General features: G+C 36.7%; 1 protein-coding gene across 1 annotated transcript in view; it reads left to right on the top strand.

The window, feature by feature from the left end:
* Positions 1–7,571: 7,571 nt before the first annotated feature.
* The window catches only part of CFI (complement factor I), a 38,543-nt gene continuing 28,435 nt past the window's right edge, over positions 7,572–17,679 (top strand). The window contains exon 1 of the mRNA XM_068543300.1: positions 7,572–7,728. Coding sequence (XP_068399401.1) covers positions 7,672–7,728 — 57 coding nt within the window. The 5' untranslated portion in view covers positions 7,572–7,671. The remainder of the gene's footprint in view (positions 7,729–17,679) is intronic.

Below are 17,679 nucleotides of genomic sequence, written 5' to 3'. Positions count from 1 at the left end.
TTTCTAAAAGGTGACTTTTTTTAAGCAAGTTTTTTACTCTGGGATTCCAAAGGCCATTTGAAATTATTTGCTCTCTTACTGTGATTTGAGTGTCTTTTCAATTTTTCTGGAGCCATTGCTGCATTTATAAGTTGTGATTCTTTATTACTTTCAGAATTACCTAGACCTAGAATTCTCTTTCATCTCCCACTTTGTCTTCAAAAATCACCACATTGAACTCTAAGTCATGTTTGTAAAACAGGTGTTAATAAAGTGTAAAACAATCAAACTAAACAAGGAAATCAGAAAAGAAAAATGAAATCCTTACAACAACAATTCACTATTAACATACAAGCTCTATCCATGCATTACATTTGATTGATACGTCTCGTAAGTCTCTTTTCTTCTTTATCAGTTTTCTCTCCTTATTTTCTTTCATGGCATCTACTTGTTGTAGAAACTGAGTTTTTTATCTTGTAGAATTTCCCATCTTCTTGGTCGTATAAACCATGTTTCTCTGTCCTCTGTGTTTCCTGGAAACTGGTAGTTGCCTGGTAGTGAGATCTGGAGAATCGATTATGTTCAGGTTCAATTTTTTTTTTCCAAGAACACTTCTTACAGCATCACACGAGGAGGCACGTGACATCTGGTTGTTTCTCTTTGGGTGTTAAGAGTGATCAGTGGGATCAGTATATCACCCTGATCCATCTGTGAGAAAGTTCCCTGCCAGCTTTTCACCTGACGGCTTTAGCAGCTATCAGTGATCCTCATCTAGATTCATCTATTCATGAGGGATTGCAAAATGGTGATATGCTAATTTTATCATTCTTTAGCAATTATTAGCTGAAATAAAGAACTTTTCTTCATTTTTTAATATTTATTTTTACTTAAATCCTTTGTTATCATTGTCCTTTTTAATGCTTAAATTGTTTCATCTTTGGCTGTGAGAAACCCTTCAAGTTTGGTCCTATGTCTGTTAATACCACTTACTAGCCTCTGATAGCTTCCTTGCTCTCTGACACCAGATGTCTCTATCTAACATATCTTGTACATTTCCTGCCCCAGCCCTTTCTTTAGGGAGCCCTTGTTCCTTTTAGTAGGAAAGGGTATGTAAAGAACACAATCTGGCACTAAGGGGTGGTCATTGCTTCTGGATTATCAGGACTTCTATGCCTTATCATTGGACAGAGATAGGAGATATCTTTAGTACATATTTTTAGAAAGAAAGAAAAAAAAAACATGGTTTGTACTGATATGTCCAAAGTTAAGACTAAAGGGTTTTTGCTTCTTTTGAATTTAAACATGTGCCTCTCCTCCCCTGAAATTATGACATTAACATAATTACTTATTTACTTGAGCCTATATACATATGTATGTGTGTGTGCATAAAAAGTTGTCAAGTGTTAATGTTATTATTAACAGACTGCTGAATCCTATTTAAGATTTTGTTTGTATCAGTTTGCTGATATTTTGTTTAGGATTTTTGCACCTATAGTCATAAATGAGGTTGGTCTTCCTTCTTATTGTGCCGTACATACTGGTTGTGTAGCTTCTGACTACAGAGCACTATGTGGATGATTGTGTAGGAGAAGGTGGGGTGGGATGTGAGGCCTTGGGAGATTGCCTATAACTTGCTTTTTAAGTGCAGAGATACCCTGAACCCCATGAAGTTGTACCTGGAATGGTTCTCTGCTTCTCCTGCCCCAGTGTTCACTCCAGGGGAACTAGGTTAGAACATGCACTGCAGAGAGCCTTTTGTAGGCTTTATCCTGGAGCAAATGCTGAAGTAAGTTTCCTGAAGAATGGGGTACTGGCTCAACTGTTTTGCTCTTTATTTAATTGATTACCTAGTCTATCACTTCTCACAGATTCCACTGTCTTTACTTTGTGTTCTCCCTTATTCTGGATACAATTGTTGTCACTTACATCCATTTAACATTTCAAAACCTCCTTTAAGTTTTGCAGTTGATCTCTTCCTCTCTGTTTTATGTCTTCCAGTAAATCTTCACTGTTTGTATCCTGTTGATGGACTCCCTCTTCATTTTTCAATGGTGCAATGGAATTATTTTTATATTTATTTTTACTGAGATGTTGGAAGGGAAGAGATGTAAACTATATAGAATGTCTGTCATTGTGAGCCATTTATTACATTTTCTATTTGTTAATTGCTGACAAATAGGAAAAGTCATTTTCTTATGTTGATTGTGTATCCAGTTGCTTTAATAAACTTTGACTTTAGGTCTAATAGTTTTCAATTAATTTTATCTAAGTAGACAGTCATTTCATCTACAAATAATGGCAATTTTGTCTCTTCTACTCCAATATTTATAAATTTTTTCATGTTTATTCCCTCCAATAACAGCAATATTGAAATATTGCATCCTTGCTTTTATTCCCAATTCTAATGGGTTTGGCTCTAGTGTTTCACCAGTGTATATGGTGTTTACTGTTGGTTTCTACCCTTTATCAGGTTAATGATATTTGTTCTTTTCCTAGATTGCTCACTTTTTTTAAAATTAAGAATTGGTGTTAAACTCATATCAAATACCTTTTCTATATCTTGTGATATAATTATACAGACTCTCTTATTTAATCTATTATTTTAATTAAAGATTTTAATATACTGAATTACTCTGATATCCTAATGTTGAACACCCCCACATTTCTGAAATGGTCCCCACTTGGTCATGGTATGTTATTCTTTTACTATATTGTGGTTTATGGTATATGGTTTGCTAACATTTTATTTAGGGTCTTTGCATGTATATTAATAATTAAGAGTAGCTTATAGATTTCTTTCAGAGGCTTGTCTTATCCAGTTTTGGATAAGTATATTAGAATATTGCTAATAAGTTGGAGAGCTTTTAATCTTTTTTCATGTTCTGGAAAAGTTTAAATAACAGAAGAATGATCTTTCCTAAAAGAGTTGGTAAAACTTAGTATCTTTGGGGGTTTAAAATCTTTAACTTTTCCATGTCTTCTTAGCTATTAATTTATTTGAATTTTCTATCTCTTCCTGAGTCAATTCCAATAATTCTATTTTTCCTGGAAATTTTCTTCCAGATCTTCAGATTATTTGATAAATTGCACATGATTTTATCACTTAAGGTTCTAAGTGACAAGCCACCAAACCAACTCTGGCTAACTTTAGTAAAAGAAAATTCACTTGGAAGATAATAGGATGTTTACAGTACTGACAGGTGACTAAGCACCTAGGCTTAAGAACTAAAGATACTTAACAAGGCCAAAAGGAATCAAAAGAAGCTTATTTTATAGCTGAAGCAGTCTAACCAGTATGCTGCTGCTGCTTCTGCTGCCTCAATAAATAATTCACAACTGTTCCTTTGTTCTCTTATCACTTAACTCAAGACTCCAACACCAGAGAGAGAGACTCTTTGATCAGTCCCTGGGCTATAAAAAGGAATGGAAAGAGGCTGGATATGGATTTCTCAACTTCCATTTGGAAAGCAGGTGCCTGGAATTACTCTCCCACCAAAACAGCTCATAATAGAAGAAAGATAATTCCACACAGAAAATTGGGAGCCTATTATGAAGGATAATGGATGTTGGCAGCCCCCTAAAAATGTCCACTGAAATAGCTTTCCTCTAAAATTGTTTTACTCTCTCTTTTTAAAAATTATTTCTCAAAATGACTCGTGTTATTTATCAAGTCTACTACTTTTTTACTTTTTGGTTTATTTACTATTGCTTATGTCTTTATTAGTTCCTTTCTATCATTTTGATTCTTTTTGATATTTTTTAATGGTATCCTGAGTTGCATGCTTAGTTCATTTTTTTCAGTGCTTTTTTTGTTATAAAATTTTTAACATAACTTGGATATATAAATGTCTTTTTGCTTTCTTCTTTCTAAGCTTAGAAATTTCACCCCCTACCTAAGGTTTAATATTTGTTTCAATAAAATTTCTTTTAGAGATAAGAACCTTGATTCTAGTTTTAGCAATATTATAAAGTATATCAATAAGAATTTGGTCAGGAAAACCAAAACCACTATAAGTATTTTAAGCAGAAAAGAATATTGGAAACAGTTTGCATTCATGTGGGATGAACAACAATATACATTTAGAATTTTTTCATAGGTCTTATGTCCCAACTTCTGCCATAATAAAGTCTGAAGAAATCTGGGTATCATCTAGACTTCTTATAAAACATTACATTGTTTTAGTACATTAATGGCATTACCTTAATCAGAGCAGATAAGCAAGAGGTGGCTAACATACTGAATGCCTTGATTAGACACACATGCTCCAGAGGTGATAAATCCTGGCACATCCGTCAAATTTTAGGAAAACAGCGCTCAGAAACCTTCCAGAACATCTTCTCTAAATTAAAAGATAAATTATTTTGTACTTCATTTCACAAAGAAGGAAGCACAGAATTTAGTGAACCTTTTTGGGGATATTCCCTTTGGGGAATATTTGACTTCTGGGCAAATATTTCACACTGAAGAATAGTTCATTGGCTACCAGAGCAGGAAAGAGTTCTGCAGTAATCCAGAAGACCCTGCAGTGTTGGAGGTATCAGTGGTGGGAGAAAACATTGCAGAGTGTTTGAGGAAGACTCAGTGGGAGAACTACAATACAGGACCCTGGGGTTCTGGAGCAAGCCCATGCCATCTGTAGCAGAGAATTATATTCTGTTTGAGAAACAACCTGGGCACTACTGAACCCTGGTAAATGTGGAACAACCGAACATGACACTGTGTCACCTTGTGGCAGAGATGCCCGTTAGGAGCTGGGTCCTAACAGACCCATGAAGTACAAAGCTGAGGAGGCCTAGCAAAAACGTAAGATGAAAATGTTACATCTGGAACCAAATACAAACAGCAAAAAAGGGCACAAGCAAAGTACATGAGCAGGTGGCCCCAATTCCCCCCTTTCCCCCAAATCCAAACCATTGCACCTGTGTTCCTCCCTCAGCTCACACCTGTGGCTCTGTGGGGACTCTGGTAATGACCAGCTAAAGGAGGAGGGAAAAGTTTGGGTTTGGTTCACAGATGGGCTCAGCATGTAGGTACAACCTGAAAATAGCAGCTGCATTACAGCCATACTTAGTAATAGTTCTGAAAGACAGTGGTGAAAGAAAGTCGTCCCCATGGGCAGAGCTTCAGGCGGCACACCTGGCTCTCCACTTTGTGTGGAAAAATAAGTGGCCTAAGGTTAGACTATATATGGAATCACAGTTTCTAGAAGGGGAGAAACATGTGGATGTACATATAGGAGTAGGGCTGAAGTGTAGAAATCTTTGTATCACATGTTAACGCCCACCAGAGAACATCCACCAGAGAAAAGTAATAAATAATCAACAAAATGACTCAGCCAATTGATAATCAGCCAATCTCAGTCATCAACCACCTCAGTACTAGCACAATGGGCACAAGAATAAAGTGGCCATGGTGGCAGAGATGGAAGATACCCATGAGGCCAATAGCATGGACCCTGAAGGTTTCTTTAGCTACTGCCATCAACAAATGTCCAATCTGACAGCAACAGAGACCAGTGCTGAGCCCCCAAGATGGCACAACTCATCAAGGATACCAAGCCCCCAAGATGGCACAACTGAGCTCCCAAGATGGCACAATTCATCAAGGATACCAGCTAGCTACTTGCTGGCAAATTGACACATTCGGTTCTTTCAATCTTAAAAGGGCCAGTGGTACATTCTCACAGGAATAGACATAAATTGTGGATAAGGATGTACCTTTTCTGTCTGCAGGGCCTCAGGATCATGAGCCAAAGGATTACAGAGTATTTAATCCTCCAACAGGGGATCCCGTATAACATCCTGCCAGACAAGGGAAACCACTTTACAGCAAAGGAGATGTGAGCATGGGCCTATGACCATGCAATCCACTGGTCATATCACATACTATACCACTGTGAAACTGGCAGCCTTATGGAGCATTGGAGTAGCCTGCTGAATGCCAAGCTGAGGTGCTACTTAAAGACAATACTCTGTGAGGACTGGGTGCTATCCTCCAGGAAGCAGTATATGCATTGAATCAAAGGACCTTCATATAGCATTGTATCCCCAACAGAGAGAAGACACAGGTCTGGGAGCCAAGGAGCAGAAGCAGGAATAACCACACTTACCATCGCTTCTGATGACCACCTGGAGGCCGTGTGCTCTTGTCTCCACACTTTGTACTCTGAGGTCTGTTCCTCACAGGAAGCGCACCTTTGTCCTTCGGCACAACAGGAATCCCACTGAATTATAAGGTGAGCCTTCTGCCTGGTGCACACTGAGCTGCTTGTGTCTGGGGACCAGCAGGAAAGAGGGGGCGTCACCATCTTGACAGGAGTAACTGACCCTGATCCATCAGAGGAAGTTAGGCTGCTATTATACAATGAGGGTAGGGAGAAATGTGTATGGAACCATATGAGCTGCTTAGGTGTCTCTTGTGACAGTAAAGGGATAGAAACGGCAACAATGGTCTGAGAAGTGAATGGTAATCAGGGGCTGGATAACTCCTGGAAGAGGTTGTGGGTCATCCCACCAGGTAAGCCACTGAGGTCAGCAGAGGTGGAAACTCAGGGTGAAGGGAATCTAGAATGGATAGGAAGGAGGCAGGGGGTGAGTATCAACTGCAGCCCCAAGGTCAACTGCAAGGGCAGGGGCTACAGTTCCCTCCCCTCCCCCTCTCCGCAACCTCCCTCTCCTAAATAATCTCTCAGGAAGAAAGGTGCACTGCAGTTTTGAAGGAGCCACCCTTGAAGCATAGCCGGAAAGTAGATCTAAAAGGTGCAAATGGTAGACTCTGAAAGACAGGGAGATGAATTTCCCAGATCCGCCTTCAAGGAAGGTCTGGCTGCCTGGCCGTGAAGTGTGTGGTCAGCTGACACTTCCTTCTGACAGCAACTAACTGTCAGATCCTTCAAGGTCTGCCTCAGCAACAGAGACCTGCCTCACCTAAGGGCAAGCATTTCCTGGGCAGCCCTCACCAGGTGACTGAGCAAGGCAGGCAGGATCTAGCCATTTCTGCATGACCCAGGGCCACTGTGACTGGCCACTGTTGCTCCAGAGGCCCCCATGAGCTGGGCAAGGCTTTGTCAAACCTGCATTGCAGTCTGATTTTCTGCTCATTCTTGCTTCTCCTCCCTTCCTTTCCCAGGAGCTGATTCCTGATAAGTATCTCACACCCCAAACTCTGTCTCACATCTGCTTCAGGAGAATCCAAACTGTTGACAGCGTTTCTGCTTAGAGAAAATAATTTGATCACAGAACAACTTGTGAATGAAAGGAAGCGTTTTGGTGAGGATTTTTAATGTATTCAGCATAACCTTCAATATGATGGACTTTTACTTCTTACCATTTACTAGTTTTTGTCCTTAAAGAAAAATATATAATTCTATTTTACCAAAACATAAGAAATTTCTTCTGGTGATTTCTGTCTTCTCTAGAAAACAGAACGAGGCATTGTTCAGTATCAAGGTGGGGCACCAGTTTCCTCTCCAGGAAACACAGTCCCTCAGCTATTTACTGAGGCCCTTTTTGGTTCAGTTACGGTAAAACTCTGGAATTTTGCCAAAATCTACATGAGTTCAAAAGTACAAAGCTCTTTAGGAGGCTTGCTCTTTTTAAATATTTTTTCAGCGGTTAAAAATTAAATTTCAAAAGAATATCTGGGGTGCAGAAGAGTCCACAGCAGAGATACAGACCCTGATTGTCTCCAACATGAAGTTTGCTCATGCTGTTCTGTTACTTTTGTGCTTCTGCTTAAGTTTTTGTGAGGTAAGTAATTCAATATTTATGCAAACTATTTTAAGTAGATATTTCAAATACTATAAAAATACAGAAAACATCTTAAGGATACTATTTTGACTTAAGGATTACATAGTTCTGTTGCCAACAATGACAGTATCTAGTCAGTAACAAAGATTTTATGTTAACATCTTGATGAAAGAGCTTTAAGAAATTGCTTTTTTCATGTGCTATTCTCTGTGCATAGAAATTGAACTGAATGAGAATTTTACTAATATAGATCTATATTTACAGTAATTATTAAATCAGTAAACATTTATCAAGCTACCTCTATCTATGTGCAAGGTAGAGTGCTGGGCAAATGGCAAGACTGATCTCTTCCTTCAGTAACCGTTTGGTACAGTTGTAGAAAGACGATACAAGTATGCCAATGAGGAAATAAGCAAAATTTAAATAATATATGAAAACACAAGAGAAGGAACTTTTAAAAGACATATATATTTAATTGCCAAAAAATGGTACAAATACTATCTGCCAAGGGGCATTAATGAGAGGAAAAATCCCTTCCTGCTAGGAGGTCAGGGAGAGTTTATGGGTCAAATAGGATTTGAGCTAGGCCTATAATTCTGGATTAGATTTGATCAGTGGAGAGAAAGAGGAAGTGAGTTTTCAGCCTGAAAAAGCAGCAAGTGTTATGGCAGAAAGATAGCACAGCACTGGGCTCTTCCAGATGAATAAACCCATTTGATCAGAGTAGAGGCTTTGTAGGCAACTCAAGGAGTTAAAACCGAAATGACAGATTGTAGGCAGTCTGAAAGCTGGTCTATTAAAGTTAGAAATGTTTAAGACATTTTAGACACTTATTGATGATTGCCTGCTTTTGTGATCAAAGAGTTTTGAAACAATTCCAAAATTTGTTTTAATGCCTGTTTATAGCAGCAAATATTTAAAGAAAACTACCTAAGAAATCAGAATTATATACTTTGTTTCTTGTAACTTCTAAAATCTATATGCAATGTTTATAGTACAGAACAAATGGAAGTAAAGTAAGTGCTTGTTGATTAAAATCGATTAAATTATTGTAGTCCATAAATGAACTATCATGTAGCCATTAAAATTGTGCTTTTATATTTATTGAAATAAAAAAACCCTCACTAAAAATCTTATTTTTGTTAAAGAGAAAAATACACACACACACACACACACACACACACAAATACACACATATAACTGCTTATATAAATGGCAATTTAAAAGTTCATGAGGAATGTATATCAAATAAATAACAGTTGGTATCTCTGAGTAATGGGATTGCTGGTGATTTTTATTTTATGTTTTATGCATTTATGAATTTTCAGAGTTCAGAAATTCTGTTTTATTCATTCTTTATTTTTCTTTTTTAAATACCAAATAAATATGTTACATTATAACAAGAAAAATTTGTTTTTTGAAAAAAAGATATTTCAGCCACATTTTGGATTCCTGGACAAAAAACAGGAAAAAAAAAAACAAAACTGAATATAGTAGTTTTCACTTACACAAAGGAAAAGAGCCTCTTTCTTTTACTGAAAAATCATCCAACAATAAAGTTGTCTTCATTCCTTTAAGAAACAGCATTTTGAAAAGAGTTAATACCATATTTGTGAAAATTCCAGAACTTCTTAAAATATTAGTTTATAAAAGAAAATGGAATGATTTTTTATCCCACCTGCTGAGAAATAACCATTTTAAAATGGAGGTTACCATAGAGACAACATAAATGTGTTCAAAGAAGTTTTAAAATATATCTACATTTTCAACATGAAATAAAATATGTACAGCTAGGAGAAACGTTTGTTATTTTGAAAGCTGGGAGCAGATTTCCTTCTAGGGAATAAAAAGCCCCACTCCCTTTTTATATCAAAACATTCTGAGGGACTGATTTGGAGTCCATTTTGATAGACTGATAATCTACCCATCATATGTCAATGATGGGTGGATTATGTCATTGAATCAATGATGTCAATGATGGGGTGGGCTGGCAGTGGGTTAGACTTAAGTTGTTCTGAATAGTGAAATGAGAATTCTGGTTTTACTGAACCTACCCAGACAAAGAGGTAAGGGGACTTAGAAAAGGATGGAGAGAAACTCAGAGCACAGAGGTAGTGGCTGCTGTATCAATAACCAAGGGATATTAAAGAACAGGGAAGCCAGATATTTCAGTCAATATGGTTACCTACAGTGATAGTACTGTGCTGTGACATAATCCCTGACTGAAACCTTAAATTTTTATTTTACCCTAAAAGCATACTGCAAACCTTGGTTTATATGGGTAGTATTTTGGAAGGAAAGAAGTAGGGTGATGTTCAGCAGAGTGACAAAATGCTGGAAAGAGGATATGCACAGGAGGCAACACATAATGCAGAGAGTGATGTCAGCAACCATGGCAGAGTAGGCAAACCCAAACACTTGTCCCTCCACAAAAAAATAGAAAAATCAAGCAAACTTTCAGAACCACCTTCGTCAGAACTCCAGTTATCAGAGGCCTACAGCACCCAAGTGAATGCTGAATGAAGGAAAAAGACAATTTAAAAATGGTAGGAAAACTGTGGCATTTCTATTTGCCCTTACCCCACCCTGTTCCCAACTCAGTGGCAGTCTTGAAGATGGCAGTCCACGTTCCCAGCGTGGAACTCTAGTCCCTGGCTCTAAAAGGAGCAGAGCAGACTTTATTTAAAAAGAACTGTGTTTGTTCTAACCTACCCGGGGACTACTTGAAAGACTGACACAATGTACTTGTCTTTGTTTCATCTAACTTGGAGCTCAGAGTGGAAAGCCAGCAGACGTTTCTCAAAAACATTAGACAGCAAGCAAAAAAACAACATACAGCCACCTGGGACAAAAGATTACAGTTGAGACATACAATAGCATGCCAAAGCTTGGAAGGAAAAGTTAGAGTTTCAATGGGAAATTAGTGCATTCAAAAGTCCCTGTGTATACTGGGGAATTTAGAAAGCAGCACACATGCCCAGGGCAGGATGCAGCTCAGAAAACAGCTAAGAAGACTCTAAGCCTATACCTCCAGGCCCAGTGCAAGCATGAAGTAAAGGCTAAGACATAATTGTAAATGGCCTGGCTAAGCATTGAAGGAGTGCCCCAGCACAGAGCCAATTTGCAAACCTGGGGGAGTTTTTTTGTTGTTGTTCTCAATTTGAGAGGTTCCTTTTTCTTTCTTTCTTTCTTTCTTCCTTCCTTCCTTCCTTTCTTTCTCTCTCTCTCTTTCTCTCTTTCTCTCTTTCTTTCTTTCTTTCTTTCTTTCTTTCTTTTTTTCTTTCTTTCTTTCTTTCTTTTTTTTCCCCCTCTCTCTCCCTTTCCCTTTCTCTTTCTCTCTTTCTGGTTCCTTGTTTTCAAGGAAATCTTTGTCTAAACCCTAGCTGAATGCAAGGTAAAGGAACCAAGACTTCAGGGACCACACAAGACAAAAAAACAAACTTTACAAAAACAGTTTAGAAAAGTTAGTAAACAAACAGCTACAATCTACAGAAAGCAAGGGAAGCAAACCCTGAGGAGAAGAAAGAGTTTGATTTCAAGAATGACTACATTATAATATTCAAAATATCCAGTCTTCAACCCAAAATTATGAAGCATGTAATGAAACAAGAAAATATGTCCCATTCACAGGAAAAATTAACAGAAATTATTTCTGAGGAAGAACAGACTTTGAACTTACCAGACAAAGACTTTAAGTCAACCATCTTAAATATGTTCAAAGAGCTAAAGGAAACCAGGAGGATGATGTATGAACAAATAGAGAATATCCATGAAGAGACAGAAATCATAAAAGGAATTAGACTGAAAAGTATAACAAAGAACTCACTAGAGGGTTTTAATAGCAGATTTGAGCAGGCAGAAGAGTAAATGAACTTGAAGATTGTTCAATTAAATTATCCAATCTGAGGAACAGAAAGAAAAAAGAGTAAGAGCCTAAGAGACCTGTATGATACCATCAATATATACAAAATAGGAATCTCAGAAGGAGAAGAGAGAAAGGGTCAGAGAATATTTGAAGAAATAATAGCCAAAAACTTCTTAAATTTGATAACAGATAATGAATCTACAGATTCAGGGTGCTTACTGGTCCCCAAAAATATAACACTAAGAAATCCACACCAAGATGCATAATAATGAAGTTATTAAAAGCCGAGAAACAAAACAGAAGATCTTGAAAGCAGCAAGGGAAAAGCAACTCATCATGGACAAAGGATCCTTAATAAGATTAGCAGCATCTTTCTCAGCAATAACCATAAAGGCCAGAAGACAATGGGATGACATTTTTTAAGTGCTGAAAGAAAAGAACTATCAGCCAGGAATTCTATATCCAGCAAAGCTATCCTTTAAGAATGAAGGAGAAATTAAAACATTCTCAGGTAAACAAAAGCTGATGAAGGTGCTAGTATACCTGTTCTATAAGAAACACACTACAAGAAGAAAAAGGAAAGAGGGAAGGAAGGAAGGTAGGAAGGAAGAAAGAAAGAAAGAAAGAAAGACATTACAAGAAAGGGAGTCCTTCAGGCTAAATGAAAGGACACTAGACAGTAACTTGAAGCCATATGAAGAAATAAAGAATTCCAGTAAAGGTAACTACATAGATAAATACAAAAGCCAATGTAATTTTATTTTTGGCTTGTAACTCCTTTTTATTTCCTACACTGTTTAAAAGACAAATGTATTTAAAAATTATAAATTAACAGGCACACAATGTATAAAGATGTAATGTGTAACAGTAACAACATAAAAGGGGATGGAACTGTACAGGAGCAGAGTTTGTATATGCTCTTGAAGCTAGGTTGGTATGAATTCAAACTAGACTGCTATAAATTTAAGATGTTAAGTATAATCCCCATGGTAACCACAAAGAAAATATTTTTTAAATAATCAAAAGAAAAGAAAATGAGAAAAAAATCAAAATTGTTCACTACAAAAAAATCAACTAAACATGAAAGAAGGCAATATGGAGGAAATGACAATAAAGGTATAAGCCATACAGAAAACAAACCGCAAAATGTCAAAAGTGAGGCCTTCTTATCAGTAATTAATTTAAATGTAAAAGGATTAAGTTCTCTAATAAATAGGCATAGATTGGTAGAATTTATTTATTTTAAAAAAGATGTAATTATATGCTATCTGTAAGACAAATTTGTGATCCAAAGACACAAATGGGTTGAAAGTGAAAGGATGGAAAACAATATTCCATGCATATAGTAACCAAAAGAGACCTGGAGTGCCACACTAATATCAGACAAAATTGACCTTAATTGTCTCTTGTTACAAGAGACAAAGAAGACATTAGATATTGATAACAGAGTCAGTTTGTTAAAAATATATAATTATAAACATATACACACCAAAAAATAGAGCCCCAAATTCATGATACAAATATTGACAATTAAAGGGAGGAAGAGACAATTCTACAATAATAGTTGGAGACTTCAATACCCACTTTTCAAAATGGAGAGAAAACCTAGACAGAAGATCAATAAGGAAATAGAGGACTTTAACAGCACTGTAAGCCAACCTGACCTGACAACTAGACATATAGAAGCACTCCTCACAACAACAGCAGAATACACTCTTTTCTCAAGTGCACATGGAACATTTTCCAGGATAGACCATATGTTAGACCATAAAACATATCTCAGTAATTTAAAAATACTGAAATCAGATGAAGTAGCTTCTCTAAAGACAATGGAATAAAGCTAGAAATCAGTAACAGAAAGAAAACTGGAAAATTCACAAATATGTGGAACATAAACAACATACTCTTAACCAGTAATCAGAGAATAAATAATAAAGGAAATTGGAAAATACTTAGAGATGAGTGAAAACAAAATACAACATTCCAAAACATATGGGATTGGCAAAAGCAGTACTTAGAGGGAAAATTGTAGCAGTAAATACCTACATTACAAAGGAACAAAAATCTCAAATCAATAACCTACCTTTACACCTTAAAAAACTAGGAAAAGAGGAGCAAACTAAATTCAAAGCTAGGAGAAGGAAGGAAATAATAAATATTTGGATAGAAATAGAAAATTTTTTTAAAATAGTAAGACAATAAAATCAATTACACCAAAATTTTGTTCTTTGAAAAGATCAACCAAATTGACAAACCTTAGCTAGACTGACAAAAAACAGAGAAGATTCAAATAAATAAAATCAGAAAGTGGAGACATTATTACTGACCTTACATAAATCAAAAGAATGATAAGAGAATACTGTGAACAATTATATGCCAACAAATTAGATAACCTAGATTAATGGACAAATTCCTAGAAGCATACAAATTACCAAAACCAACTCAAAAAGAAATAGGAAATGTGAACAGACGTGTAACAAGAGATTAAATCAGTGATTTAAAAAGAAAGGAAGAAAGAAAGAAAGAAGGGAAGAAAGAAAGAAAGAAAGGAAGGAAGGAAGGAAGGAAGGAAGGAAGGAAGGAAGGAAGGAAGGAAGGAAGGGAGAGAAAGAAAGGAAGGAAGGAAGGAGGGAAGGGAGGAAGAAAAGAAAGAAAGAAAAAACTTCTATCAAAGAAATGTCCAAAACCAGATGGCTTCACTGGTGAATTCTACCAAATAACAACACCAAATCTTCTCAAACTCTTTTGCCCCCCCCCCCTAAAAAGGAGAGAACACTTACTTCCTAAATCATTCCATGAGGTCAATGTTACTCTGATACCAAAGTCAAAGATACTACCAGAAAAGGTACAAAGCAGAGATAACGGCTACCTCCTCCCCACCCCCATATAAAAAATTCCAGGGCTTCCTTGGTGGCGCAGTGGTTGAGAATCTGCCTGCCAATGCAGGGGACACGGGTTCGAGCCCTGGTCTGGGAAGATCCCACATGCCGCGGAGCAACTGGGCCCGTGAGCCACAATTACTGAGCCTGCGCGTCTGGAGCCTGTGCTCTGCAACAAGAGAGGCCGCAATAGTGAGAGGCCTGCGCACCGCGATGAAGAGTGGCCCCCGCATGCCACAACTAGAGAAAGCCCTTGCACAGAAACGAAGACCCAACACAGCTATAAAAATAAAATAAATTAAAATAAAGACCCACAGCTGTGTCACATCTTCTAAAAAAAAAAAAAAAAATTCCAGATATTTCCAGTATTCTTCATTCCTGCATGTAGCTACAGATTTTCATCTAGGATAATTTCCCTTCTGCTTGAAGGACTTTTTTTTTTTTTTTAACATTTCTTGTAGTGCAGATACGCTGGTGATTAGTTCTTTCAACTGTTATATGTCTAAAAAGGTTGTTATTTTGCCTTAATTTTCAAGTGATATTTTTGCGGGGTATAGAATTATAGGTTGACAGGGGTTTTTTTCTGGTATTTTTTAAATGTTGCTTCACTGTCTTCTCACTTGCATGAGACCTCTGTTGTCACCCTTACCTTTGTTCCTTTGCACATGGGTCTTTTTCTTTGGCTGTTTTGAAGATTTTCTCACTGTTGTTATTTGAGCAATTTGAGATGGTGTGCCTTGGTGGAGTTTCCTTCATGTTTCTTCTGCTTGGGATTCATTAAGTTTATTGAATCTGTGGATTTATAATTTTTATCAAATTTGGAAAAATTTCAGCCATTATTTCTTTGAATAACTTTTTTGTTCCCATCTCATTCTCATCTCCTGTGGAACTCCAATTACACATATACTACGTATACTACACCACTTGAACCTGTCCCACAGCTCACTCATGCCCTGTTCTTTTTAAAAAATTCTCTATTACTTCCACATTTCATTCTGGATAGTTTCTATGAATAAATCTTTAGGTTTGTTAATCTTCTGCAATGTCCTATCTGTTGTTAGTTCCATCCAGTGTATTTTTATCTCCAATATTGTCATTTTCATCCCTAGAAGTTCAATTTGGATCTCTTGTATATTTTTCTTGTCTCTACTTCTTGAACATAAGGAATACAGTTATAATAAATATTATAATATACTTGCCTGCAAATTCTAACATCTATATTAAGGATTCTGGGTAAATTTCAATCAGTTTAATTTTTCTCCTCACTGTGGGTCGTATTTTCCTGTAGTTTTGCATGCCTGTATATTTTATTGGATGCCAGCTGTTATGAATATTATCCTGTTAGATGCTGGGTATTTTTGTATTCCTATACATATTCTTGAGCTTTGTTCTGAGATGCAGTTAAGTTACTTGAAAACAGTTTGATCCTTTCAGGTCTTGCTTTTGAGCATTCATAGGTAGGACCAGAACAATGCTCAGTCTAGGACTAATTGTTCCATATTACTGAGGCAAGATCCTTCTTTGTACTCCTTCCAATGCCCCATGAATAATGAAATTTTCCAGTCTGAATGTTGAGAACAAGCACTATTCATGGCACCATTTGAACGTGGGCCCTGTTACCTTGATTTCTATTGGGCGGTTCTTTCCCCAGTCTCTGGTAGTTTCTTCACATTTGGGTGCTGATAAATACTCAGCTGAACAATTAAAAGGGGATCTTCTACAGAGCTACAAAGTTCTCTCTCTATGCCACTTACTTGTTTCCAGTACTTTATTCTGTGAAGTATAGCTGCCTTGGTCTCCCAAGACTCTCAGCTTTGTCTCCTCAACTCAAGAAGTCCCTTGGGCTCAGCTCAAGTTCCTCCTCTCCGCACCACAGTCTGGAAACTCTCTGAAGGAAATCACATGGAACAGCTGTAGGGCTCACCTACCTCATTTGTTTCTTTAGTCTCAGGGATCTCTACCCTTCATTGCCTGATGTCCAGTGTCTTGAAAATCATTGTCTTCTGTATTTTGTCTATTTCTTGATTGGTTTAGTCTGAATAAGAACTAGGGTAGCTTTGGTACCCTTATAAGTCTATCTTGACTAGAAACAGAAGAATTCCCATTTAATTTTAGTAATTTTAATTTAAATATCCACTTTTGGTTAGTGGCTATTTTATTAGATGGCACTATCAACAATTGCTGGGGTTGCTGAGGTTGAGTTTTTAAAATACAAATGTAAACTTCAAATGAGCACTTTTTAAAACTTATTCTTTAATAGACATTGTATTAAAAATGGAAGTTAATTCAGCCAACTTTCAGTTCTACCCTGACTTAGGCAGTCTCATATGCATTATGCATTGGAATTGTTCAAATTTACTTCAAGTATAGTTCATCTTCAAACTCTATGTTCTTACGTTTTCCTGAATTTATAATAGATTCAAAATAAAGTGTTGTCACAGCGATTATAAGAGTGAAGAAACAAAAAAAGCTGAGTTTTTCAGTTTTGTCATTCTAATGGCCATTTGGAATTTTTGTTTTCAAAATATAAAATAGTAAAAACCATGCAGCCTGAAAGGTGTAATATTTTTGTTTGCTAAGTGCAAACAGTAGCTCATACAGGAAATATTTTACCTAATATTAGGTAAAATATCAGATTAGGTAAAGATACTGAAAGATACTATTCAGTATCTTTAAAATGAAATTTATTATTTTTATTAATATATTTAATTATCCTTAAACTGTAATATTATTATTCATTACTGCAACAGGCCTATATATAGGTATAGTTTTTCCTTTTTCATTAAGTATATGAATGTAATTTAAAATATTTGTCTAGTACTTTTTTCCTTATTTGTACCATACTATGAATTTTACTTTTTACTTTTTTATTTTTCACAAGCATGATTTTTTACATATTTATATATGAAATTTCAATAAAAGAAAATATTTGCTGTTTAAAGTTTTCTCTATAATTTATTATTCATTTCTTTCGTGATTTTTACTGAAAATAATTTTGTTCTGTAGGGGGGTTGTTTAAAAAGTACCTGTTGTTGGGCTTCCCTGGTGGTGCAGTGGTTGAGAATCTGCCTGCCAATGCAGGGGACACAGGTTCAACCCCTGGTCTGGGAAGATCCCACATGCCGCGGAGCAACCAGGCCCGTGAGCCACAGCTACCGAGCCTGAGCGTCTGGAGCCTGTGCTCCGCAACAAGGGAGGCCGCGATAG

This window comes from Eschrichtius robustus, chromosome 4, assembly GCF_028021215.1.
Source record: "Eschrichtius robustus isolate mEscRob2 chromosome 4, mEscRob2.pri, whole genome shotgun sequence".
Taxonomy (NCBI): Eukaryota; Metazoa; Chordata; class Mammalia; order Artiodactyla; family Eschrichtiidae; genus Eschrichtius; species Eschrichtius robustus.
Note: the sequence above shows the minus strand (reverse complement) of the source record. Positions and strands in the feature narration are given on the sequence as shown.